We start from the raw sequence: 27,651 nt of genomic DNA on the forward strand, positions 1-27,651 counted from the left end.
GGGCACACCTCTGCACATGTCTATGAGGCAAGGAGTTTCCAGAGAGGTCTAACTGAGGAAGGAAAACTCACCCTTATTGTGGGTGGCACCAGCCCATGGACTAGTGGCCCAAAATAAGTAAAAAGGGGGAAAAGGAGAAAGCAGAGTCCCAAATTGCCCTTTCTCTGCTTCCTGATCCTCCACGTTGCCTGACCCCTGACCCCATAACTTCCCTGCCACAAATGGATGCCTCTTGCCCCCTGAATCAGGAGCCAAAATAAACGCTCATCCCTCAGGTTGCTTCTTGCCAGGTATTTGGTCACAGAACCCAGTAGAGTAATTAAAACCAACGTGACAGAACTTTCCACCTTTAAGGGGTGGGGCCTTGTAGAGGGCCCAGACCCTGAGGGGAAGGGTGTGCCTGCACAAGACTGCACCATCCCCTCTCATCTCTTAGCCAGGAAAGGAGCATGACTCTACCACCACCACCATGATGCGCTGCCTCCACACAGTTTCAATCAATGGGATTATGACTGAAACCTGAAATGGTGAACAAAAATTAACTTTAAAAAACAATCTCTAAATTAATCACTTGAGCTATTTTGTTAAGGTAACAAGGCTAACCCAGGCCCAGAACTGCATTTGATTACAGGGAGCCTCCAGGAGAAGTCTCATATATTCCATTTGTTCTTTCAGGAGATGAAAAAGTATTTTCTCCCTTAAAACTAATTCCCATCCAGACAAGGATAACAATTCCAACATTTTCCTGTGACGCTGGAAAATCTGCTTCTATGGAAAGATTTTTTTTTTCTTTGTCTTTTTATACAACAAACTGTTTTATTTTATTGCACGGAGGGGGTTTAAAAGAAAGTCCAAGAATTACCAAAAAGGAGCCAAAATGATTTATGCATGATCTTTGAGTGCAACACGTGTTCATACATAATTTAAAACTCAGAAGAAAGCATGCTTATACAACTGTGTGCAACCTTAATTTTTAATAACTCTGGATGAATACAGGATGGAAACAGTTCCTGGCACCTGTGACTGTCATCTGAGGCCTGACATTCAGCCCAGCCTTCTGTCTGGATGTCACAGCCTTATTTACACAGCCTGGCCTGGTTTTGATTTCTCTGTGTGATTGAGAAAGGCCTTCCGTTGTTGCTAAGCGACTTTGCGAATTTTATTTACAATCCTGGCCCTCCCGTTACCCAAGTACCTTTCTTGCAAATTAATTTATGCAAACTGCACTCCAAACACTGACTTTCAGAGTTATTGAAGCAGATGGCAGGGGACAATGTCCACACTGCTGACCTCTACACTGCTACTAACCTTAGAGAGACATGCAAACTTGCCTGACCTTAGTTCAGTTTGAGGCATGCCTCCCTCAGAGGAGTGAAAAACAAAAAGAAAAGGATTTCACTCCCCTCCTATTGGAAATCCTGTTGGTGGCACAGAGGCTGGCATGGAGTTAAGTAATTAAGAAAGCTTGGGGCTTGGAGAGGAACCCACTCTGGTCCCTTCCCAGGCTGGGGTGAGTGTGGATATGTAGGTAGGGCTACGCCGACAGTGAGGTAGGAACTGAAAGGGCTGAGGGATGGATGTGTGGGAGGCCACAAGGCCAGCGTAGCTCCTGTGAAGCCACTGCCTCAGCCCACGGGAGGGCCACAAGACAAAGACAATGGCTACACTTTGCCAGGTCCGTGTTTGCAAGGCAGGCACCCTCCTCCCTGTGTCCCCCAAACCCGTCATGGGCAGACTTCACCTCTTCCAATCCTCTCCCTTCAAACAAATCTCCAGTCCATGAAGAACAACAGAGCAGCATATCTGGCAACAGCATGGGGCGGCCCACTGCGGCCTTTGCCCACCATGCCTGTCTTCCCCACGCTAGAGAGCTGGGCAGCTGGAAGAAATGTACCGCACTGCATCTTGTCAAGCCAGAGGAAAAGCTACTGGGAAAGAGCTGTGGCTGTTCCATAGCTAGGGGACACTCCTGGGGAAATAAATTAGCCATTTCTAGCTCATGTCTACCAGTGATTCAGCCGGGTCTGGGTCTAGATTGTCTCTCCACCCAGTGGCTCCACGGGGCCAGGCTCCTCAAACGCCATTTCCTGGGCCAGGCTCCGCTCCAGGTCTTCCAACTCCTGGCGCACCGCTCCTATGAAACCACCATCTTCATACTCCTCAGGGACCTCCCTGGGCAGCAGGCTCTCCTCATTTTGGCCATGGCTGCCAACGAAGGCTGGTTTGCACACGTACACCAGACTGTGGCTGGGGAAGAGAGGTGAGGTTTAGTCACGGTTCTCTTCATCACCCTTGTAAGCTCCAGGCTTGGAGGCTTGGAGCACTTCAGCTTGGGCCATACCCCTGTGGGCCTTTAGGCCTCACTAACTACTACTTCCTGTCACTGTCTTACTAAGAATGCCCTTAAGGGCCTGCTTTTCTGTGTGATTGAGTATTGTCTGCCTAGGAGCAGGCCCTGATGTCGGGGGATTCAGAAATTCACCGCCACACGGAGCCCCCTCAGCGCTCTGCCCCTTTTCGGTTCTAAGCAGGAGGCACATTGTAACCCCCACACCTGCTGTACACCTGGACCTCTGTGGAAGAGGGGAGGGAATTCTGTGTCTTCCCTGTGACCCTGATAGAGCAGAAGGCTCAGTAAAGGCTGTGGGCAGGGCAGAAAAATGTAGAAAATATCCCCGTCAACCTGGAAGCTTCCATGGTTGTTTTGTTTTTGTTTTTATTTTTTAGCTTCTAACACTCCAGGTGCCTTCCACATGGGTGGTCATCCCCTCCCACCTCTCCCACTATGATGGTATGGTCTACACTTGTCCCCTCCACACTCTTCCCCTAGGGCATCCACTTGGGAAGCCCCAATCACTATCTAACAGAGCCCCAAGCTACAGATCTGATGTTGCCTGGACCCCCTTCAACCTAGAGACCCAGGGACATCTCCAGTCACACCTGCCCTACACTGAATCAACATCTCCTCTTAGCCAAACCTGCTCCTGAGCCCCGCTGTATGACACTTTGACTGCTCTCAGCTGTGTACACACACACACACACACACACACACACACACACACACACACACACACACACACCCCACACACACACACACACACCACCCCCACTCCTGTGCAGCATCAACAGAAGAGAGCTCACCTGTGTGGTTGGCAGAGGAGGCCACTGGCACAGGGGCATCGGTCCAAAGCCCCTTCAGGCTCCAGCTCCCAGGTGATGAGGTCCAGCAGCTGGCTGGGGGGGTCATGGCAGAGCTCCCCCTCCACAGGCAGGGGTGTGCACACAGGGAACAGCAGGCCTGGATCCAGCAAAGAGTCGCCATGAGGGCAGGCAGGGAAGCGCACGTAGCCCTGCTCTCCTCCCTCAATCCCACATGAGGTTAGAATTGAAGGGGAAGGAGTAAAAAGGGACGGGCATATTCAGGGTGGTGCAGCCACTGAGGACTGGAGCAGTTACAGGGCTGTGCCTGAAGAGAGGAGCTGGGTTTTTTAGGGGCCAAGCCACCTGGAGAAATGAACCGTGAAACCAAGACACTTTCAGCAGAGGCAGAGTACCAATCAAAGGCCTGGGTCAGTGGAGTGGGAAGAGCTGGGCCTAGGAGTAGAGATAAAGGGGACAGGATTGGGTGAGCAAGGCCTTGCAGATGGGAGATTACAGGAACCAGCCGGGAGAAGGGGATAGGAGGAACAACTAAGAAACAACTTCTAGAATTTTGTCCTCCAAGCAAATCACTGTGGTGGCAGATAACAGGAGGACCAGTGAGGCTGGAAACGCGGAGCTGAGAGCTTTCAGATACACTCCTGCTAAGGAGAGGGCCTGCACTAGCCCCACAGGGAGAGGCACTGAGAACAGAAGCCAGGAATTGACAAGAGAACCCACTCAAAGAAACCAGGCCAACGGTGACTTCAGGAGGTAGGGGAGAGGCTTCTGGAATCTCACACACCTTGGGGTGTTCCTCCTGCCCAGACTCACCCAACCTAAAAGAACTTAACCTGCATGGTCAACAACTGAGGAAAAACCAAACCAGGTGCTTATCTTCTCTAGCAGGAGGCTGTGGGACTGGGGCACACAGGTGAGAGCACTGAAGACCCTGCTGAGGGGAGGTGAATGCTGTGGGCAGCATATTCTGAGGCCCAGTAGACCTTTGTCTCTAAGATTGGGACAAGTTTCCCCAACAACCACCGGAGAGCCCACATACCTCTTTGGAAGGCACAGCACAGGCCAGGCTGGCAATCTCTCTGGTTGTCACAGATGGTCCCATTGCTACCTTTGGTGGCCTTTTTGGTGCAATGACCCCAGGCACACAGCTGGTCTCCACAGCACTCACTGTCCCGGGTGCATTGCTGCAGAGAAGTGAGAAAAACACAAGACCCAGGGGCTTACTAGTCTACAAGCCTGTGCAGCGTTTGGCATGCTGCTCCACCCTGCTCAGACTAATCAAAGGTGCCTCACACCCGCATCTCCAGGAGAAGAGACAGACCTAAGGTGGGTAGGGCATTAGTGGAAACTAAAGGAGCCAGTGGGGAAATGTGGCTATTGGTAGGAGAAGGGTCAAAACCCTGGATAGTGGGGGGGGGGGGGGGGGGGGTAGTTAAAAAGAAAAAAAGTTTAAAAAAAAAAATCTTCCCCTCAGGCCAAGACGATACAACGACCACCTGTGTGTATCTTTGGTACCTCCATCCCATAATGGTACCTTTTGCCCTTTTAACTAGCCCCAGTCAGACGGCAGCTTAGGCCACAGGTGGAGGCAGCAAGCTGCTCAGTCAAGTCAGAGGCAGGAAGGCATAGGCTGGGAACAGCATGCTGGGAACAGGAACCCAGAACCCCACAGAGAATAGGAATTAGAGAACCCTGCGGTGTGGGAGTGGCCTGGGGGGACAAGAGAGGACAAGAGCCGCAGTCTGACCATGACCGACTGAGCAAGGTCCCCAGCTTTATTTCCCCAACTTGCTGTGCTTTTTTACTATCAAGAGTTCATGAGCCCATGGCTTTGTGCAAAAGGCCCTAGTGGTTTTTTTTTGGGGGGGGGTCCTCGGCTTAGGCTTCACATTCGGGGAGAGCTCCAGCCTCCCCCTTCCTCCTCCCTCTGTATAGTTATTAATCCGACTGGATGCTCAAGTGCTCTGAGGAGCAGCCCAGGAGGAAAGAGGTGGTCCTTTCCCCCTCTTGGGGGACTGTGTGTGTGTGTCTGCTGCCTTCCGCTGTCCCAGAGGAAGGGACCAGTCTCCTGCTCTCTCCTCGCTCCCCCTTCTTTGCTACCTAAGAGCCACACACCACACCTAGAGATCATGGGATAGGATGGCTGCAACACTGCTGCAGTGGCATCCTGACTGCTCCAGGAGTAAGCCCCCCCCGGGACTCCTCCCCATCACTGAAAGGCTCTGGCAAGCAGCCTGGCTGAGAGCCTCCCCCCCCCCCCAGCCCCGCCCCCCCGCGACACGACAGTAGAGACTAGCGGTATCTTACTGTCTGCTGGTCCCGGCACGGCTGGCAGGAATACTTGAAGCTGGAGAACTGGCAGTATCTGGTGGGCCCACAATCCTCATCAATGATACACTCCTGGGGGGGGGGGGGGGGGACAGCTTTGTCAGTAAAATGTGGAGGTGGAGACCTGCAGTGCCCTGCAGGAGCAGAAGCCTGGTGTATCCTAGCCTTGAGCAAAGCACCAGGCCAGAAGTGTCTGCTGGCTCCAGTCACCAGAGAGCCTGGCCAGGCTGGTGCTTTTCACCTACTCCTGACATGGAGGCGGGGGTTGGGCGGGAGGGGGGGTTAGGGGATGACAGGGGGGTCCTATCTTCTCAAGACTCCCAGGAGCCTTGAGCCTCCCACATCCATTACACAATTGCCATCTGTGTTCAGTCCCCCCCACACACACTGTCATTCCCCTCCCATCCCCACCTCATACACACACCCAGACCCAGGGTGGGCAGGGAGGACTGGGGACTCAAAGTTGCTCATACATAGAGCAGATGGTTTTAATAGGAGGTGCTAATGAGTTCCAGGCCCTGAGTGACTGCACAGGAAGGGCTGGAGGCCAGGTCTGACAGTCCCTGCTGCCTAGGAAGATCGCAGAGACCACCTCCCTCGGCACTGGCCACAGATCTGCATGAAGAGGGCCCTCCACGGGCTCCTGGCTTCTAAGGAACAGCCAAGAGGCAAGGTGTGCTATTTAACACAGGATGGCTGTGGCTGTGGATCCTGGGGTACTGAGGCTGGCTGTAAATTACGTGGTGCCCTTCCTAGCACTCCATCACACACTCCCATACACAGGCAGCTTGGGAGGTACAGCAGGATAGTCTCCCCAAAACCCAACAGCAGAGAACAAAGTGGGTGGGTGACACTTGGGCAGGAAAAGCTAGCAGACACCAGGGTAGGGGGGATGTGGGGGGGAGAGGGGGAGGGGGCAGGGGGGCAGAGATGGCTGTGTGTGTGTGTGGGGGGGGGTCTCTGCCTTTAAGAAATGTGTAATCCAACTGAGGGAGGGAACAAAGAAAACGAAAAAGAAAGTCCAGTCTAGAAGTCCCACGTGAGGAGGCCAAGTCCTCTCACCTGAGTAGAAGTGACAGGGGAGGCCCGACACAGCGGAGAAATCTAGCTTTTCCTTCCTCCCGGAGTTCCAGCTTCTCTTTCCTGTGCTCAAGGATTATATTTACATTGGAGTCCTCCCTACAGCCACCTAGGAGCCCAGCTGTGCCCAGGCCACCAGGGGAGCTGAGATCTGAGGTAAGAGGCCAAGAGGTGCTGAGAGGCTAGAGGCCGGGGGAGGGGGGGCTGGGGGGCTGCTGGGGGGGGGGGGCTCTGTGCTTCCTGTCTGTGGCCATGAACTCTTGAGTGCTGTGATTTCTGAGAGCTGAAGGCCTCACTGGCCTCCCATCTCTTAGGTTCTAGAACTGAGGGCACAGTGTCGCACAAAAAGAGCCAGGCCGGAAGACCAAGGCTGAGCTGCCCAGCAGGAGTCATGCGACAGGAAGCTGCCCCATGGAGGTCTCCAGCCATCTCAACACCACACAGGCCTCTAGCACAGCAAGGTGAGTGCCCATGGGACAACGTGGACTCCCCCTACTCCTCTCAATGTGGGTAAGATTCTTGTGAGCTGAAGTTCTCAGGACAAAACCATACAAACACAACCCTAACCCTAACCCCCTACTCCTCTCAATGTGGGTAAGATTCTTGTGAGCTGAAGTTCTCAGGACAAAACCATACAAACACAACACAGCCACGGCCTCAAAGAAGGGTCTACAGGATAGATTTTCTTACTAGACCTTAAGGGTGAGTGTGGGGAGTCAGAATGTTGCAGGTGCAAAGCCCAACTGTCTTGAGCAATTATTTTTAGCCCTATATCTATCTGTTCATTCCCACTTCTATATTTGACCCATCTTTTTGTAATATATAGACTGACCCTTAGCCTCCCCATAGGCTAAGGCTGTCATCAGATAACAACTGAGGCCTATAGCAGATATTTTCCCAATTTGCTATAATTCACCTATATGTTGTACCTCCCAGTATATTTTAAAGTGCCTTGATTTATGAGTGGTTTTCTCTGTGTATATATATGTATATACACACACACACACACAACCTTCATGAAGCCATTACCAGATTAGAATATGGAATTTATGATAACCTGAATCCATGTTTCCAGGGCCATGGTCACTCATATTTGGCTCCCAAAAAAACTTTTACTCCTTTTTAAGTGATTGCTGTGTTTGTTTGTTTTTGTTTTGTTTTGGTTTGGTTTTTGGTTTTTCGAGACAGGGTTTCTCTGTGTAGCCCTGGCTGTCCTGGACTCTCTTTGTAGACCAGGCTGACCTTGAACTCACATCGCTTCTCCTGCCTCTGCCTCCCTGGTGCTGGGATTAAAGGCGTGCGCCACCACACCCAGCTTTGTTTTGTTTTCCCTTTTTTGGTATCACCGTTCCCATCTCAGTTTTAAGATCTTGAAGCATCAGCACAGGGTCACCCATGGGCCACAGGCATCTCCTTACTCCTCTGTACGTCTCAGCTGGGTGCCCCACCCCCACCCCATCAGCTTCAGTTCAGTCCTCTACCTGAGCCACAGCCCAACACCACCAGTCTGAACCAGGGCTGAGAACAAAACTAAGGCCAAAGGCTCTGGTCTCCTGGTACTGCAAAGGCAGCATAGGGCTTCCAGACTTCTGTGCAGTGGTAGCCCTGTCCTATCTGTCTGTCCTTCCCCTCCCTCAGACGGACAGACGTCCAGGAGCTGGTCATGTGCTACAGCCATTCCACGGAGGCCCTTTTTGTTGTCTGGAGCCTATATTTAGAAAACTAGGTAGGAGGCCTGAAAGCAGAACTGAAAATGGTATGGCCTGGGCCAGGGCCACCTGGAAACTGCCCTGAGGCCTTGATGAGGCCCTGAAAGAGTGGAAAATGACACAGGCCTCGCCTGGCATCTCAGCTAAGCTCACAGTTTATCAGCAAAGAGATCCCGGGAAACAGTGGTCAAAATCCTGAGAGTGGGAGGTCAGCAATGGGTCCCCACACAATTGCCAAGGCATCCATGTGGGGCCAGTGGCGGGGGGGGGGGGGCACTCTGCTGCTGTTCTTAATAGTCTCAAAATGCCCCATTTTGGGACAGCAAGATGGTTCAGCCCACAAAACTGCTTGCCACAGAAGCCTGGTGACCTCAAGTTCTATCTGTAGGGTCTGCATGAAAGTGGAAGCAGAGACCCACTCCAGAGTTGTCCTCTGACCTTTGCACTCATGCCACGACCAGCGCAATCTGCACTCACAACCAGAACCAATAAATAAAACATTAACGCCCCATTTCGGCTTTGCTCGCCTCGCCCAAAATTCCTATGTTGACCTCCTAGCCACCAAACACTTCCGAACTCACCCTGTCTGGAGCTAAGGTCGTGGCAGGCTCACTCAGCATGCTATACTCATGGAAAGGCCTAGCCTGTGTTAAAGAAGCGGCAAGCCCGGCTAATCACAACTTCCGGGCTGTGGGGGGCGTGGGAGTGTTGCATGCCTAAAGCTACATTGTCTCACAGTGTCTTTAGTATCCACTCACTGCCCACCTCTGTGTCTAAGCTAACACCCTGTGATTACCAGATAAGTCCTTTTGGGGTATAATAACAGACCATGGCCTGCCACCTCTGCCCTCATCTCCAGAACACACCCCTCAGGGGGCAGGGGCACCATCCGCGTCTCAGGAAGACTCCAGCAACCTGATTCGTCTCAGTTTGGGCTGGCAGACCTCACCTCAGTACGTTTTCTACTGAGTGAGGAGCAACATGAGGCTGACACCAGGGCTCTGCCTGTCACCACAACTCAACTTCCCAGAATCCTCTGTGAGGAGACAAGGACACCAGAGAGGGCGACAAAGACACAGAAATGCAGAAGGGACCCAAGACTGGTCAGCTCACCAGAGATTATAAGCAGGCAACAGAGGGCAAGAAAGTATAAACCAATTGACCAGTGCTGCAGGCTGAGCCTCACCTGTCACCTCCTACCCACCACTCTCACACCTGTCAGTCACCACCCACTACCCTTACACCATCCTCTCTCTCACACCGAGCAGAGAAGCCCTACTTACATTCAAATAAGTATGACGTAATGACATCATCAGTCTCTTGTCAAGGGCACCAGTAAGTAGCAGGGTCTGCTTGACCCTAAGGTGGAGATTTGGAGACCAGGGCAGACATAGGTCTAAGGGCAGGCAACAGGGCAAGAGATGACAGTGTGAGGCAGTGGGTGTTCCAGAGCTCCTGAGAAGGGGCACCCTCCCTGCTGGCTGCAAGAGGACAGCTCTTTTAAGCTGGCCTTGGACCAAGGTACTCAGGAGAATGGTGGGTGGCCTCTGTTCTTCAGTTGATTTCCACATCAGCAAGTTCTAAAGTGTGTGTGCGCGCGAGCGCACGCGTGTGTGTGTGTGTGTGTGTGTGTGTGTGTGTGTGTGTGTGTGTGCGCGCGCGTGCGTACACGTGCGCAGAGGCCTCCAGGTCGGTCTTTGCCCGCTGCTGAGTCTTTTTTTTTTTTAACCTCAAAATGAAGCCAGTTGCAGGAGCGTGCAACAAAACCTGCACATCTGTCTCCAACACAGCAAGGCCTGCAGCCTTTCCCAGAGATGGGGAAGCAAGCTGTCAGCCAGCTCAGGGATTTGGGGCAACCTCACCCAGGGCTCTGGCCTGGCCCCTGCTGTAGAGACAGCCCTATGGAAAACTCCGGACAGGAGCCGGGGGCCGATGCCAACCCTTATTATCCTTAAGTGCTAGCGTCAGCAAAAGTCTGGGTGGGTGGGTGGCCTGTTCCTGCCAATTCTCCCTCCCTGACATTTTACAACCCCTAGACTTGGCTTGGCTCCCTGAGGTAAGGAGTGTACCCTGGCCCCTAACCCTCAGCCTACTCTCACAGCCTCCTTTGCGTCAGTCACAGATCCTTAGGTGGAGAAGTGTGTCTTAGGAAAAGCTAGCAGACCTGCATCAGGCCCTGGTCGCATTGCCTGACCCTGACGGCTCACATCCCCCCAGGGCTTCCCACTACATTCTTTGAGCCTGTGTCCTTCCAGTCAGCATTTCTCTGAAGAACGGAACCAAGATTTGCTTTATCCAAAGTTTCTCTCGGGTCTTCCATCTGGACTACTGACTGCTGGCCACTCTCCCTCTCCCCATCTCTTTTACCTTTTCTCCCTCCCCCCCTCCCCCCCCCCACTCCTCCCACCCCACCCCCGCTCTCCTGCTCCCTCTTCCTCCCTCTCTTTCCCTTCCTGCTTTCCTCAGGCCGTGATCTGAGTAGCCCTACTCCTGCTATCATGTAGGCGGTCCTCGCCATGACAGTCTGCTTCTTCACAGTCCCCCCCAAAACAACTCACCACAGGCTGAAACCACAAGCCAAAATACACTTCCTCCTTCATGAGTGATTTTCACAGTGAAGGCCAACTGATACCCCGACAAAGGACAAATGATGCCAAGGAGAGCCCCTCACCTCCCCAGCTTCTCGTGTCTTCACCCCACTTCTGCTGTGTTCTCCCAACCACAGCAAACCCCATTCATCTTCCCTTAGGTGAGGGGAGCAGAGGGGAGCTGGGTTAGGCTTTCTCAGGCCCTCTCCCATGCTGCTGCCTCTGCTCAGCTCCCCCACCCCCATCTGAGATTCAGTGCAGGACTGCAGCCTGCAAGGCCCAGCAAGGCCCAGTAAAGCTCAGAGCCATGTAATCAGGTAGGTTCAGAAATGACAGCCAGCCAAGTTCTTGCCAGGTTCCCAGTAACTAAATCCAGACCTGAGCCCCTGGAGAAGGTGTTGAGCACCAGAGAGAAACAGGGAAGGCCAGGCTTCTGCTCACCTGACCCTCCCAAAGGGACTCTTTGGGGGCCAGTCCCTCCCAGGGATGTAGCTTGGGGGAGGGGCTTGCTCCAATTGGGATTCTCGTGTTCAGATATGAAAGGGGGTTTTCACACATGTGGCAGAGGGATTGTTTGAAGGCAGGGTCTCAGATATCCCAAGGTGCCCCCAGGCTCACTAGTTAGCCAAGAGTGAACTTGAACTCTGGATCCTCCTGCCTCTACCTCCTGGGTGTTGGGGTTCCAGGACTGCATCACCGTTACAGGTCCCCAGACCTTAGCACAACTGACGCCATGATGGAGATACCATTCAGGCCTTGGAATCCAGCGTGTAAGTAGCAACACTCACCAAAATACTGAGAACAAAGGCCTGATCCATCAAAGTCCATAGTTCTGAGAAAGTTCCTAAGATGCACTAACCTTGCTTTTTGGCCTCTGTAGTTCTGCTTCTGGCTAACTGTTCTTGTAAACTGAGGTGTGTCAACCCAAGATACGGGTTTTATGCTTAATGGCTCACCCTGAGAAATGCTCAGGACTATGGTTGGGTCCTGAACACTTAGGGTAGTAGCTCAGCAGCTGGTAAAGACCTGAACCTATGTCCAAGCAGTCTCCTCTGGTGGATGCCTCACAACACACACAATGTCACCAGGCCTAGCTTACATGTTGCTGGGTATGGGGACCCAGGGCAAAGAGTCTACTCAACTTACCTGCCGCTTCAGCTCAGTGGTGAGGTTTACTGTCCTCGGAGGGGGCTCTCTCTCCCCTCAGGTCACATCTAGATCCCCACATAAATCATCAACAACAATGCTGACCTCCAGCCACTCGCCACCCCCTTACCCACAACTCTCTGCTGTAGTCCTAGTCATTCTCTGAAAACACAAACCTAATTACGCATATTCCGTGTTCATAATTGTCCTGAAAGTTCATGGCTGAGAGCCCCTGGAGAAGGCTGAGGTTGGACTGATTCAGTCAGCACATAATAGGAGGAGACAGATGCCTTCCGGGCCTCAGTGTTAGCCGCCATCTGAATTGCTCTGTGAGAAATTGATGTGACAAGGAGGACTCGAGTGGAAAAAAACAGCACTTCCCCAGTGATCAGGAAGTGGGAGGGGCTTCAGTTCTAGAGTTGAGGAGCTGTCTACCCTAATAATTCTGAGTCCTGAAACCCACAGTGTGTGGGTCAACCATTTGACCTCCTATATCTTTAATCCTCACTCACCCAGAAGCCTGCTGGGTTATGATTAACATCAGATATGGGGCTAGGGGGCAGGACCCTCACAGTCCAGAAAAGGCGCTCCTTGCCTCTGCAAACTAACAATGTGGCTTTCTGGTTGCACATACGCTCTGGGTTTACTTAGGAGGAAGGCTGAGGATGTCCAAGCACTCTGGGGGTGGGGGTGGGGTGGGGGAGTGGGAACCCTGACTGACAAAGTTCATCAAGGCGGAGCCTTCCCAAGCCCTCTGTTCTGAGGACGCTACCTACCTTCCCCACCAAACACAGCCTGGAATCCAAACTCTGTGTTCCTGACATAGCTTCTAGGGTCAGCTCCCAACCTACCACCCTGCCTGATTTCCTGCCCTCCCCAGGATCCAGAGTCCGGAGCACACATCTGGAATCCTTCACCTGCCTGATCTGCAGTTCCCTCAAAGACTAGCACAAAGAACAAGGCGTGGGGACACATGTCTGCAATCCCAGGACTTGGGGAGCTGAGGCAGGAGGATCACTGAGAGTTCCAGGCCAAACTAGGCAGAGCACAAGTGCTGTTTGAAAGTGGCAACAAAACAGTGGCACATGCCTGTAATCCCAGAATATAGGGAGGCAGAAGCAGGCAGATCTCTGTGAGTTTGAGGCCAGCCTGGTCTACAAAGTGAGTCCAGGACAGGCAAGGCTACACAGAGAAAGCCTGTCTCAGAAAACAATAATAAGTGACAACAAGCTCTAGAGAGGGACAACTCAGAGGATTGGGAGTTTGAAAGGTTATCCTTGGATATATAACTAGTTCAAGGCTAGCCCATAAAAAGGGGGATTCTACCTCAAAAAGCAAAACAGACACATGAAAGCACTACAAAGTATTTGTGGTGGCATCGGTACCCAGTCATACATAGCTGGGGGTCTCCATTTACGACATTCAAGGTTGGAGGAAGTAATTTAAAAGTTAGGCTGGGAGACGGCTCAGTGGGTAAGGTGCTTGCTGAGTGAGAAGATCAGAACCGAAGTTTGGTCTCTAGCATCCACAAATAAAACTAGGCACGATGAGGCACACCCGTAATGTCAGCCCTGGAGAAGCCGAGACCAGACAGGCGGATCCCTAAACTCGCGGCCAACCAAACCAGTGGAATTGGTAAGCTTCGGTTTCAGTGAGAGACCCTGTCTCAAAAACAAATGAATGAAAAACAAATAATTAAAAAGTGGGTGAGAAGAGAGATGTGGTCTTTTTGGGTAGATTGTGAGGGTGATGCTTGGGGGTATCCATGACTAAGAACCCCTACTTCTAAGTTACCTCCTTTAAAAATATAGCATGGGCCGAGATGGCCCTGCAGGTGAAAGGTGCTTGCTGCCAAGCCTGCTGACCTGAGTTCAATTCCCGGGACCCCCATGATGGACAGAGAGAACAAACCTCTGTAAATTGTCCTCTGATTACACACACACACACACACAGAGAGAGAGAGAGAGAGAGAGACAGACAGAGAGACACAGAGACAGAGAGAAAGAAACAGAGAGACAGAGACACAGAGAAAGAGAGAGAGACAGACAGAGACAGAGAGACAGAGAGAGACACAGAGACAGAAAAAGACAGAGATAGACAGAGACAGAGAGACAGAGACAGACAGACAGGACAACACACACACACACACACACACACACAGAGAGAGAGAGAGAGAGAGAGAGAGAGAGAGAGAGAGAGAGCGAGAGAGAGAGAGAGAGAGAGAGAGAGAGAGAGAGAGAGAGAGAGAGAGAGAGAGAGAGAGAGAGAGAGCGCTCCTGGTATGCCCCACATGCACATAAAAAGAAATAAATGTTTAAAAAATACATCACAGAACCAAAGTCGCTTAGCTCTGGACAGAAGAAATAACTCCCTAGGCTTCTCACAAGCTTCAAAGCCCCTCCAGCTTTCCTCCCACAATTCTTTTTCCTCTCCCTGCCTCTACCCACAAAATTCTTCCATGACAAGGCACAAAGGGGGCTCCTGGAATTTCTAGACTTTTCAACTTTAGCCATGCATGTTAATGGGCCTGGAAAGGGTTTTAATTTGCTTCTGTGGTGGAAAAACAGTGCTTGACTTCATTTTTCTCAGAAGTGGTTGAGTCTTTGCTTCCCCCTCAGGGGCTGGTAGAAAACACGGGCACTTTGCCTCCAAGGGGAAAGCTCACTCAGATGGCCCAGGGCACACCCAGGGGCCTGGTCCAACCCCACATGCCTGATGTACTTTACCACTCAGGCATTGGCAAGAGAGAGAGGCAAAACAGCCTGGCACACAGTAGGTGCCTGGGAAAATGAGTTCTCTTTCTTTTCTCTCGCCATCTAAATCCCAGCAAGTTGTGGGGGGCAGAGAAACTGTCCTACTCAAGGTGGCACTGAACTGACTGTGGCCTTGGACTTGGCCCTTCTGCAGCAAGATGCTTGTCCTCCCTGGAGGAGGAGGTCTCCAAAAGACAGGGACACTGGAATCAATGGAAGAAGCAAAGGCTACTGGGAACTGGCCTGAGCCTATGACCTTCTGCTCCCAGGCTAGAGAAAGACAGCGTCACTACCTGTTTTAGTCCCAGGGATCCAGGGTGTGGGGCACTAGCTTGCCCCTATCTTTGAACTTGGATGTTCCTCTGTCCTAAGCAATATTCTCTCTGCCTCCTGGACCTAACTTCCCAGAGGTCCTAACTGATGAAACTGTGGAAAATCCAGGCTGACTCCTGTGGCGGTGTTTTCCACTTCCCGTCGTTGCAATGTAATCTGTGGCCGGTGTCTTCTGACACACATACTACTCTCTGAAAACACCCTGCCTCAGTGGCTGAGGCTGTCCCTCTGCAGCAAGAGCAAAAGAGAGACAAAAGATGGCTCAGTCAGTGACTTCTTTACTCTCCAAGAATGGTCCCTGAACCGCAGGCTGCTAGGACAGACAGAGACAGGAAGAGCCCTAGGACTCACTGGCCAATTTGTGAGCTTTCAGGTCATGGAGAAACCTGCCTCAAAAATAAGTAGGGAATGACTGAGGAAAACACCCAATATTGACTTCTGGCCTCTACATGTATGTACACACATGTGCATGCAAGTGTGCACACCCAGGAGCATATAAACATACACAAAGAGCAGCAGTGATATGAGACCACCATCTGTCTTCGATCTGTGAGCCACAGGGTTTTACCATGTCTGGGGAGGGGACAGCCACTGTGAGTGTTGGGTCTGGTTGTCCTTTGTAAATTTGTTTTCTGTTTCCAGAAGAGAACTGTGACTTTTTTTTTTTAATATTTATTTATTTGTTTTATGTATATGAGTGCTCTATCTGCATATACATCTGCATGACAGAAGAGGGCATCAGATCACATTAGAGATGGTTGTGAGCCACCATGCGGTTGCTGGGAATTGAACTCAGGACCTCTGGAAGAGCAAGACAGTGCTCTTACCCACTAAGCCATCTCTCCAGCCCCGGGAACTGCAACTCTTGATCTAAATGACACACATTGCAATCAGGTAGTAGCAGTTCTGATAAACTCTCCCAAAATTACCCAATATTACAGCCGCAAGTGCCCATGACTTTTTCTATCAGAAATACATGTTTAAAGACTGAAATAGCCAGTTTTTTTTTAAACTCTAGTTCTACCATTTAATATTCTGTTGTAGCACTTGATATTTAACTTTACCAAACTCCATTGTCCTCTCCCCAAAACAATACCTATGCCATAGTGTTACAGGGATTGAAAATAAAACATGAACAACCCACATGGACACCACTCAGTGGGCAGTGGGTGCTAAGGAATAAAAAGGAAGGAACAAGGCCAGAAAAAGAATCGTTTAGAGTGGTCAGTTTTCTAATAAATAAAACTCATTTATAAAGCTGGAGAGATGCTTGCCTCACAAGCACAGCGAACTGAGGTTAACTCCCCAGCTCCCACATAAAAGCCAGGAGTGGTGGTAACACCTGTAATCCCAAAGCTGGGGTAGAGGGTGGGCAGGGACAAGTGCATCTTGGGACTCTCTGGCCAGCCAGTCTAGTTGGACAGGCAAATTCCAGGTCAGTGAGAGACCCTGTCCCTAAAAGTAAGGTGGAAAATGATAGAGAAAAGACACTTGATGTCGTCTCAGGCCTCCATAGGGGACACACACACACACACACACACACACACACACACACACACACACACACACACCATATACTCTGTCCTGGCTCTTGTGTTCAAGAATTTTTCTGTTTATAGTTTCCAATTCATCTATAAAAAGTGTCCCCTCAACTGCTGGGCGCCATTCCTTCCGAGCACAGACCTAGAGGTGACACATAACAAATGAAGCCCTCTGATTTCCTGGGACCCAAGACCTTTCAGAAAATTCTCTCATCTGTACTCTATAAACTTCTCTTCTCCTCATCCAGAACTCCCCCAAAAGTCTCCTTCAGCTATTGAAAAATAGCTCACTTGTGGTCAGCACCCCACCTTCCTTGCCACTAATCCTCGGCGCCACGACACCCCTAGGTTCACCCTCTGCTCTGTAACAGGAAAATCCAGGCCTATCAAAACCTGAACTAACCTGAAATGAGGCTCCAGGCCTGATCTCTTCATGTCCTGAGGAAAACTCACACACCCCCAGCTCTGTACCTCATCTATAAATGAGGCGTTTGGCCCCCCAAATAGTATGAGAAATGAGTCACAAACAGGACTTTTTCAGCTCCCTGTCAGCAACTGCCTGTACTGTTATCTTAGCTCACATACTGACATATCTGCACTTACTCTGCAATGTATTAGTAATGCCTGCCTTAGGGTGGGGCTTGACAAAGTTCTGTACCAAGCTTCCATTCCGTTTTCTTTTGTTTGCTTTGTTTTGGGGCAGGGTCTTGACCAACACAGGCTGGCTAACTGAATTTACTATGCAGCCAAGGGTGGCCTTGAACTCCTGATCCCTCTCCCCGCCACCTCCAGAGTGCTAGGCTCGCACCACCTCACCTGGTTCTTACAGCATCAGACGTCGAACCCAGAGCTTTGTGAATCCCTGCTAAGCAGCCTATCAACTGAGCCACACCCTCAGCCCCTCATTCCTGTGCCTTACAGAATTTGAAGTAAGCCAGCCGGCCCTGTGAGTTCTCCATCTTCTACCTGCCAGACCCTGTGAAATGTTCCATTTTCTTTGGCACAGGACCCATCTGCACACATACAGTTTTTCATCTGTTGGGTCTGGCACCTTGGCCACTGACACCTCTTAGGAACTCATAGTCGCTGCACTAGGAGCAACCTTACAGGAAAATAAACACCATTTCTGATTTATTGCAGTCATCCACTGTAATCTATTGCCTTCCTACCCCAGGGGAAAATACATTAAGTCAGAAGGGAAATTTTACACTTATTCTTCTGATTGTGTGTGTGTGTGTGTGTGTGTGTGTGCGTGCGCGTGAGTGTGTGTGTGTCTGCTATGTAGCCCAGGGTGCCCTCTAATCCCTGATCCTTCTGCCTCAAGCTCCCCAACTTCTGATCCTCATGCCTTAGGCTCCCCAGTACTAGGATGACAGGTGTGTGCCATAGGGCCAGCTCATTGCTTCCTGTTTCTGTCTCTTCTCAAGCTGTCAGGACATGCTCTCCTCAGAGCAAGGCCTGACACTCGGAGGTGAGGGACAACGGCCACACAAGAGGGCTTCTGACCCTCAGTGGTTCACGTTCCAAATCCCACCATAACCGCACTACTCTGAAATACACCCAAGGGCCCTATTCCTTCTCAGTGTTGCAGAAGTGAAAATGGCAGTGGCAGCAGGTCTAGAGAGAGCAGGGAGATCTGTAGCTTCATCTCCATCTGTCATGTCTCTTCCCTTGCGGGGGAGGTGTCCAGAGAAGCAGCCTTTCAGCCTGACACCAGCTAGGCTTGTTCAATGACAGCACCATGGTCATTCCTCAAGGGTATTAAATCTGGCCTCTGCCCTGTCCACCCCATCCCAGCTGTTACCTGCATCCTACTCTGAAGGAAGAACAGACATGACTGAGATCTCCATTGCTTCTGTTTGGGCCCATCTCCCAAGACGCCTCTCCTGATGGGACTCAAAAGTTCATTGGTACCACAAAACCTCCCTGGGGACCCAAAGCTTCTGGGGTCTGGTGTTCCTGCAGAGAAATGGGGGAGGGGTGTTCTTTCAGGAGGCTGGAGAGTGGGTATAAGGCCTCATATGGAGACGTTGGGGTCATAGATTCCTAGAAAGGCACCCAAAGCTTATTTTGTTATTTCAAAGCTCAAGCTATGGGCCTGTGTATAAGACAGTCTTGAACACAGCAACTAGGGACCCCAGTGTGGGCTGAGAATGCAAGGCCAGCAGTGCTGGCTCTACCACTAAGGTGCCCCGGGCTTTGCCGCTGCTGCACTGCAAGGCAACTTCCGGAGCCAGAATTGGGAAAGTACTGCCTCACCCAAAGGTCAAAGAGGCCAGGAGTTGTTTGGGGTTTGGATTTTATGTTGTTTTGCCTTGTTTGGTCTTGTTTTGAGAGAAGGTTCATTAGGTACTCAAGACGTGCTTCAAACTTGAAATCCTCCTGCCTCAGCCTCCTGAGTGTTGAGGACACACAAGAAACAAGATAAGCTTTTATATTAGGTCCCTGTGTGAGTCTCCCTGTGCCTACAATCATGAGATTTGAGAGGGGAAGATATGCTCCTGGCAAACAGGACCTGAACCCCAGTCACTGTGGGAGGCAATATGGCAACCATTCAACAAACCAAAAGGCCCTGTGAGGAGCCGAAGAGATGGTTAAGTGATTAGAGCACTGGCTGCTCTTCCAGAAGACCCAGGTGAGATTCCCAGCACCCACATGGCAGCTCACAACCTTCTATAACTCCAGTTCCAGAGGATCCAACGCCCTCTTCTGGCCACCTCAGGCACCAGGCAGGAGAGTGGCACATAAACATACACGGAAGCAAGACACCCATGCACGATATTAGGGGGCGAAAAAAGAGCCTGTGAGCTGTGAATTCCACTGCTGAGTATACACCCACAAGAATGGAAAGCTGAGTCTTTTTTTGTTTTAATGGTGTGTGTGTGTGTGTGTGTGTGTGTGTGTGTGTGTGTGTGTGTGCGTGCGCACGCGCGCGCGCGCACATGCATGCATATGCGTATGACTGATGCAAGTGCATGCAGAGGCCAGAGATTGACATCCGATCTCTTTCTTCATTATTTTTCACTTTATTTTTTGAGGCAGTATCTGTCAGTGAACCCGCAGCTCACTGTTGAGTTTTAGCTCGGCTGGCAGGCCAGTGAGACCCTGAGGTCCACTTGTCCCCACCACTACCCTAGGAGGAAAAAACTTAAGAGTCATTCTCAGCTATCTAACAAGTTTGAGGCTGGCTTGGGCTGCATGAGACCATGTCATTACAACACACACACACACACACACACACACACACACACACACACACACACACACACCCCTCCTCAGTGTTTCACCCTCCTGTTGGTACTGCCTCCGAGCTCGGATTGATCTCTCTGTCTTCATAACTCCATCTGTGTAATGAGGGTCAGTGGGTGTCCTCCTTGGGTGGCTGCCATGCAGATGGTGGTATCGGGGAGCTAGAGACCCTCACGCATACCTGGCACACGACAGGCAGTGTTCGCTTTCTCCTGTAGAACCCTCACTGCCGTCATAATCACTGGTTATTATGAAACACTTAATCACATCTTGACAGCCAGTATTTACCCTGGGCTCACAAACGCCTGGGGTGGAGGAGGGGCGGCTTAATCTGATCGCTTTTCAGTCACAGGGACCAAAAGAGGGGCCTTCGGGGAGCACTCAGGGAGCACACGGGAAGCACTGCAGACCCTACTGTTATTACAGTGTTTGTGACATTGTTTTCAAAACAAAACAAGACGGGCTCACATGCTCTGTGATGTTTTCAGAACAACACCAAGGGCAAAGGAGGGCAAAACTCCACAGATCTGACAAACAGGACGCAAAGGCCCCTGGGCTGGTGCCTGGAAGAATCTCCAAGTCCCTGGAGCAGAAGACAGCCACACGCCTGCAGGAGACACTGCTTGGCCCCTACACGTCCAGAGGGCACAGTGTGACTTATCTGTAGCCCATAGGGACTTGCATCTTGAGCCTCAGCAAAGCTGCGTCCTCAGAGATGGCCTCTGCCACCCAAACTGTGTCCTCCTTGCTCCCTTGCCTTGGAGATCATGGGATAGCTCATGTATGCAATACAGGAGGCGGTAAAGGCTGACAGACACAGAACATGCCTAACTCAGCATGTCTCCTGACTCCTTGGCTGGGTTCTCCAAATCTCCTGACCCAAACCCCACCCCTTCCCAGCTTCAGCAGCTGCTCCCTCCCTTCCCCCCACTCCCATGCTCTGGCACTTCCAAAAAGTGCTCTGCAGCTCTTATATCCACGTGTCTTCTTGCCTTGGAGCAATCAGTGCCTCCCTTCCTCCCTGCAACCAACTCCCAGACACCATTGCAAATTCAGCTTAGCCACCACCCCTCCCAGGAAGCCCATCAAGAGTGCACAGGGCCCCAGTCTCCGCTGTTTTCAAAATGAGAATGGAGCAAGACTCAGGCGGGCTGCACAGGAGCAATGTGAGGTCAGTCAGTGTCTGTGCCGGTCCTCTGGCTCCCAAAGCTGCATGCACACACTGGGGAAATGCCACCTGTTGTATCTCACACCTGATGAAATGGAAGTTTAAGGAATAAAACTTTTGCTGGGCGTGGTGGCACGCCTTAAATTCCACCACTCCTCCTTGGGAGGCAGAGGCAGGTGGATCGTCATGAGTTCGAGGCCAGCCTGGTCTCCAAAGTGAGTCCAAGACAGCTAGAGCTATTACACAGAGAAACCCGGTCTCAAACAAAACAAAACATGCTGGGGCATATCACCTTCTACCATGATGGGGAGAACAGTCTTTGCCTACCAAGTCTACACAATACTCTAAGGAAACAAAATAGAGCAACAGTTAGTTACTTGGCTTACAGAGCAAGCAGAAACATGACAGACTATGCAGAACGCCTCCCACACGCCCACCAAAGTCCTCTCGGGCTACCCTGCCTGGTTCAACCTCTGCTTTAGAAACTACATATCTGTGGTACATAGCTATGATCCATAGCACCTGAGAGGCTGAGGCCAGAGTTCAGGAGCAGACTTGGCTACCACAGCCATCGCAAGGCCTGTCTCAAGAAGAAAGAAACTGGGCTGGAGAGATGGCTCAGTGGCTAAGAGCACATGCTGCTCTTCCAGAAGATCTGCGCTCCATCCCAGCACCCAGGCTAGGCAGCTCTTAACTGCCTGTAACTCCAGCTCCCAGGGATCTGACACCCTTTTCAGGCCTCCTCAAGTACTTCATACACATGCATAAACACTCACATGAACATTCACTCACACACACACACACACAGTTAAAATAAATCTTTAAAAAAAATAAATTATGAGCCGGGCGTGGTGGCGCACGCCTTTAATCCCAGAACTCGGGAGGCAGAGGCAGGCGGATCGCTGTGAGTTCGAGGCCAGCCTGGTCTACAAAGTGAGTCCAGGATGGCCAAGGCTACACAGAGAAACCCTGTCTCGAAAAAACAAAACAGAACAAAAATAAATAAATAAAAATAAATTATGCACTCATATTGCAATTACTTCTTCGGTTGGTTGGTTGAGCTCGGGTTCTCTTTGATGATGGAAACTCTTTTATGCTACCCGCCAGTAACATAATAGGTGAGTAATGCTGGGAATTATGATAGGCATGGGCTAGTGGTCGTCAAAATATAACAGTCATTGAGTGATGACCCAGGCACATCCAGGTCAAACCCTGGACTATTTTAACTTCATGAATATGGCATGTGGAACAAATTCATCTTTGTGTGTGTGTGTGTGTGCGTGCACATATGTGTTTTAAAAGGGGGGGTGGTCTCATGTAGCCCAGGCTACTCTTAAACTTACTGTGTAGCCAAGGATAACCCTGAACTCAGCCTCCAGCCTCTACCTCCTGAGTACTAGGATCACCACTCCTGACTAGAAGCAAATTGGAGGAACTCATTTTTCCTATGGGAAAGTTAAGGTACAGGGCAGTTAAGGCACTAATCAAAGTCACTCAGCTGGAAGTATCAGGGGTGTCCTTTGACCTGACCTGCCTGGGACCAGCCCTTAATTAACTTGCTCAAAAACTTCTGGTAGGGGCATCTAAAGGCCTATGGAAAGAGAGGATCAGGGGCTGAGAGGAGAAGGGGCCTTGTTTTTCTCTTATTTCAGAGGTGAAGGCCGTGGCCTCTTAAGTCATCTCCTCCTCCACGTGACTCAGCCCTGAGCTCACACAGACTGAGTGCACAGCTGGGCCCTGCTGGACTTCCCACCTCCTTATCTGCCCTGGTGGGGAGGAAAAGGGAGGGGCTGGGATTTGGTCTTGAGACAGCCTGCAATGCAAATCTGACCTTTCTCTGACACTGAGGGGGGAAAAAAAAATGAAGAGTGAGAGCAACTTCAGAAGACTATTTGCTTCAGCTTACAGTCCTGACAACCACCTTTTTGACCCTATACAGACACCATAGACAAGCTCTTCCTTCCCCTTGATAGTCCCTGAGGCCACCCACTGAGACACTAGGTGTAGCCAAGGCTGCCCAAAAACAAGCCTGAGAAACTGCCGACACTTTGAGCACAACACCCAGATGGGAAAATTCTACAGGATGTCTCATAACGCACGGGGTGTTCACCCTTTGCCTAAAGTGGGTTGACCTCCAGGCTCGCACAACAAAAATAATTCTCTGTACTGAAAGTATGAGTAATCTATAAGGTCTTTAAGAGCAACTTCGAAGATTATTTTTATTTTATGTGTATACCACATGTGAGTGGGTGCCCATTGAGAAGGCCAGAAGAGGGTGTAGGATCCGGAGCTGGACTTACGGACAGCTGTGAACCCTCTGAGGTGGGAGCTAGGAACAGAACTGGGGTCCTCTGCAAGAGCAGCAAGCACTTTGACTTTTACTTCCATAATGAAATTCTCTTGTTGGGTTAGTTTTTTTGTTTGTTTGTTTGTTTTAAATTTTCTTTTGTGGGGAGGTTGCAAGGTCAGGGGACAGATATAAAGGGACAGGGAGATGAGTGGCATCGGGGTGCATGACGTAAAAATCACAAATAGTCAACAAAAAGATTTGTAAAAATAAATCAAACAACAACAACAGCAAAAATACCAAGAAAACCAGGTTCTCATGTAGCCCAAACTGGCCTTGAACTCATTATGTAGTCAAGAATGACGTGGTGGAATGTCTGATCCCCCTGCCTCAACCTTCTGAGTTCTCGGGTCTCAGATGTACAACACCATTCCCAGTTTATCCTGTGGTGGAGGTGGGACCCAGGCCTTCATCCATACTTGGCGAGCACACTACCATTTCCAGCCTGAAACTCACTAAGACCACAGTGTTTTGATTCAAGACATAGGATCATTTACAGATGACAGATTCCTTTTTAAAGGAAATTTTGGTTGAGCACATACCAACCCTGTGAATATGTCTCCCCCACATCAAGTGTATTTGGGGCTAATTATCCGTGTCTCAGAGTGGCAGAGTTCTTCGGTTTCCAGTGTAATTTTTTCCCTACGGCATTAGGGGCCTTCCTTCTGCTTGGTCTGACATAAGAGCATCATACTGTGTGGTTAGGGGCTGACCATAGAGGGTCACAGCAGCCTAAGACACGTCCCCATAGAACCCCAGCTCGGTTTTCTAGCACGGAAGCAGGCATACACCTACTAGCAGGACTTACACTTAGCCCCTCAGCTCCTCTCCTTGTCTGCTGCCACATGGATCACGCACATGGGAGCCACAGACTGAAGAGGACACTGCCCCACAGCCACCTCCTCAGACAGGCAGTGGGGCTTCCCAACATCCCCTGCTCGCTGTTTAGTCCTGTTGTTTTCCCCCAGCAGGTCTCTGGGAACCAGGGCAATTGCCGATCCCAGCCCAACTTTAATTGCTTTTCCTTAATAATAGGAGCGCCACGGAGCTTTTGTCAGTCTTCTGCATGGATTCTCAGAAGGCAGAGGCTGCACGCATGAGGGCACTACTGGGATGCCTGCCTCCTGCCTCTCTGCGTGCGTACACATGTCTCCATCCTACCCCAGGGCCACCTGAAGGAAAGGGCTGCATTTCAGTCCTCTAAGCCAGCCTGGCTTAGCAGGACTTTCCAGGAGGCAATGTCAAAACTGCCTCAGACTTCTCAGGAGGCTTGTACCCTCCCCAGGGGTACACACTCAGTCATGCAAACATAAGGAGTTGAGTTCAATCGCCAGAACCTAGTTAAAAGAAAGAAAGAAAGAAAGAAAGGCCAGGCATAGTGGTATACACCTTATAATCCCGGCACTGGGAGGGCAGAAAGGTGCATCCCTAAGCTCACTGACCAGCCAGCCACGCAGCCTACATGATGAGTTCCAGGCCAGTGAGAGGCCCTGCCTCCAAAACACAATAACTGAAGAACAGCCAAGGCTGGCTTCTGGGCTCCTCACATACTTGCACACACAGAAGAAATATGTACACACACACACACACACACACACACACACACACACACACACACACACACACACACATCCTCAGCATCTTAGCATATCTAGTATTTCCATTAACTTGACAGGCAGGCAGCAGCAGAAATCAGGGTATGGAGGGAACAAAGCCACGCCCACACAAGCCTTTCCTTTGTGACCAGGCTGGGGGTAGGAGAGGACTGAGCAGGATTCGGGTCACCAGGCACACTTTCCCCTCCCATTCATTTCTGGTCTCTGTCTCCCAGGGATGGAATGTTTATTTTCCCACGGGAAAAAACAAACAGTTGCCAAAGCTCTGTGAGGGTGTAACCTTCTACCTTCCCCAGGATCCAGCAGGAACAACAGACAAGGTGACTTGGTAGCAGGGAAGCCATTGGTTCTGCAGTCACCAGTGGAGGCACACTGCCTTCAGCAATCACTTCTAGTCAGAGGGACAACTTGAACACTGGACCCTCTCTTGAACAAAGAAATTACCAAGGCATTCACATTTCTACCCACTGTACGCCTTTGGTGACCAGATACAAATGAACTCATAGCTTCAAAGTAGGTGTGTTTGTGTGGAAAACAAACAGACTTGCTCATACCTAGGAATACCTAGGAAGCTGAGGCCAAGACAGGCAAGGCAGGCATGCTAAATCCTGTAGCTACAGGATGTGTTTTCAGCAGAGGACACAGCCTTTCAAAAATGGTGGCTTGGCAAGGAGGCCAGAGTCCTCTATGAAGTAAAGCTTCCTGATGACGCATAATGGCCTGTCCTCTCCAGCTCCTCCCTGCCACATCCCCCTAGTCCCCTACCCAACAGAAGCACAACAGGTCAGCCTGACCGCTGGCCCGCAAGGGGCTTGGCTGAAGGCTCAACACAAAAGCCCCTTACAAAGCCGGCAGGTTCTATCTGCATCAGCAAGGCACTGAGGTGAAGTTACACGCCTCAGGGTGTTTCCCCTCTCACATTTGAGTATAAAAACAGACAAGCGCCTTACATAGACTGTGGAATTTCTAGACAGACATATAGTGTTACTGTCTGGAACTTTCCATGAACCTCCTCGGGTTACCATACATATTTATATGAACACCACATTTAAAGAAAGGAAAACATGCCATGCTGGGGGGATTGCTTTTAATTGAATTCTTCTGGGAATTTTAAATCCCCAAAATGCGGCCCTGTTTACAGCATAAGAAAGGTTGAGCAGTTGTGACTTTTGCTTTTTAGGACAGGACGGTTTCTGTGGTGTGAAGTGTTGGTAGAGCCACCTGTAAAAACCATTAAGTTGCAGAACTATGAAATGGGACAGTGTGACAACGTAGGACTGCCGTGGACCTTCAGAGGCAATCTGGCCTTCACAGCCTCCTGCTCAGAAAAAGAAACTTGACATTCCTATAAAGACAGGCCTACCGGGCGGCAGAGGTGGCTCAGGGGTTGAGAAGACTTGTTACTTTTACAGAGGACCAGAGTTTGTTTCCCATCGTCGACATGGGGCCTCATAAGTGTCTGTAACTTCAGGTCCAAGGAATTAGACACGTTCCTCCAGTGTACAACACACGGGTCTGCGATGCAGTTACAGACACGCAGGCAAAACACTTATATACATACAAAACTAAACTAAATTAAAAGATATGGGAAGCAGAGGCAGGAGGATGACTTCGAGTTCAAAGCCAGCCAGCATTACATAAGGAACCCTTGCCTCAAATAAGCAAACAAACAAACAAACAAATAAATGATTCACAGGAAGGCTCAGCCGGTAAAGGTGCTAATACCAAAGCCTAGTGATATGAGTTCAAGCTCCAGAAAGCTGATTTATACAAGTTGTTCTCTGACCTCCATGCACACATGCACAGGCATTTGCACACACACACACACACACACACACACTAATAAATAAATAAATAAAATAATGAATGTAATCACGTGACTAGGATCTGGCTTAATGTTTACCATGGTGAGTCAAGAATGGACAAGCCAGCCGCGGAATGGAGAATGCTATGAGCTTTGGAAACTAGATGCCACTTTCTTAACATCTGACATGCCACTGTGGCACTAGCCAGGCCCTACAATGAAGTAGACACACAGCCTCTGTCAATGGCATCCCTTCAAGAACCCGTGTTGCTCTTGCAGAGGACCAGGGTTCAGTCTCCGTCACTTACACAATGGCCCAAAGCTGTGACTTCAGCTCCAGAGAATTAGGCATTCTCTGCCAGTGGGCAACGCACATGGATGTGGTGTATTTACAAGCTCCACTCTGTCTTCTGAAGCCAGGAAGAAGAGCCAGGCTCTGTCCAGTGAAGCACTCAAGCTCAGGCCTCCCGTCTGGCCAGCCAAGGTGACGTTTATTCTCACAGAGACATTCAGGCCCCTTACCTCTTAGGGTCTAAGCAAAAACCAAGGAAAAAATCATAATGAGCCTCTACTTATTGGCTTGGCTATGCAACACCCCTGTAGTGTCCTGCCTCCTGGAGGCCACCACACAAGGGGGTTCAGATTATGCACCACACAGAGTGCCATATTTATGTCTCTTGCTACCTAGTTCACGGGGCTGGAGAGATGGTTCAGTGGTAAGAGCACCATCTGCTCCTCCAGAGGCCCTGAGTTCAATCCCCAGCAACCACATGGTGCCTCACAACCATCTATAATAAGCTCTGGTGCCCTCTTCTGGCCTGCAGGCGCAC

The 27,651-nt window shown here is 50.6% G+C and overlaps 1 protein-coding gene across 1 annotated transcript in view; it reads right to left on the reverse strand.

Annotated features, from left to right (window-relative positions):
* Positions 1 to 2,028: 2,028 nt before the first annotated feature.
* Dkk3 (dickkopf WNT signaling pathway inhibitor 3) overlaps positions 2,029 to 27,651 on the reverse strand; it is a 37,831-nt gene continuing 12,208 nt past the window's right edge. Inside the window, exons 5-8 of the mRNA XM_051149236.1 lie at positions 5,467 to 5,559; positions 4,199 to 4,343; positions 3,142 to 3,298; positions 2,029 to 2,247 (exon numbers count right to left, since the gene is read on the reverse strand). Coding sequence (XP_051005193.1) covers positions 2,031 to 2,247; positions 3,142 to 3,298; positions 4,199 to 4,343; positions 5,467 to 5,559 — 612 coding nt within the window. The 3' untranslated portion in view covers positions 2,029 to 2,030. The remainder of the gene's footprint in view (positions 2,248 to 3,141; positions 3,299 to 4,198; positions 4,344 to 5,466; positions 5,560 to 27,651) is intronic.

This window comes from Acomys russatus, chromosome 7 (assembly GCF_903995435.1).
Source record: "Acomys russatus chromosome 7, mAcoRus1.1, whole genome shotgun sequence".
Classification (NCBI taxonomy): domain Eukaryota; kingdom Metazoa; phylum Chordata; class Mammalia; order Rodentia; family Muridae; genus Acomys; species Acomys russatus.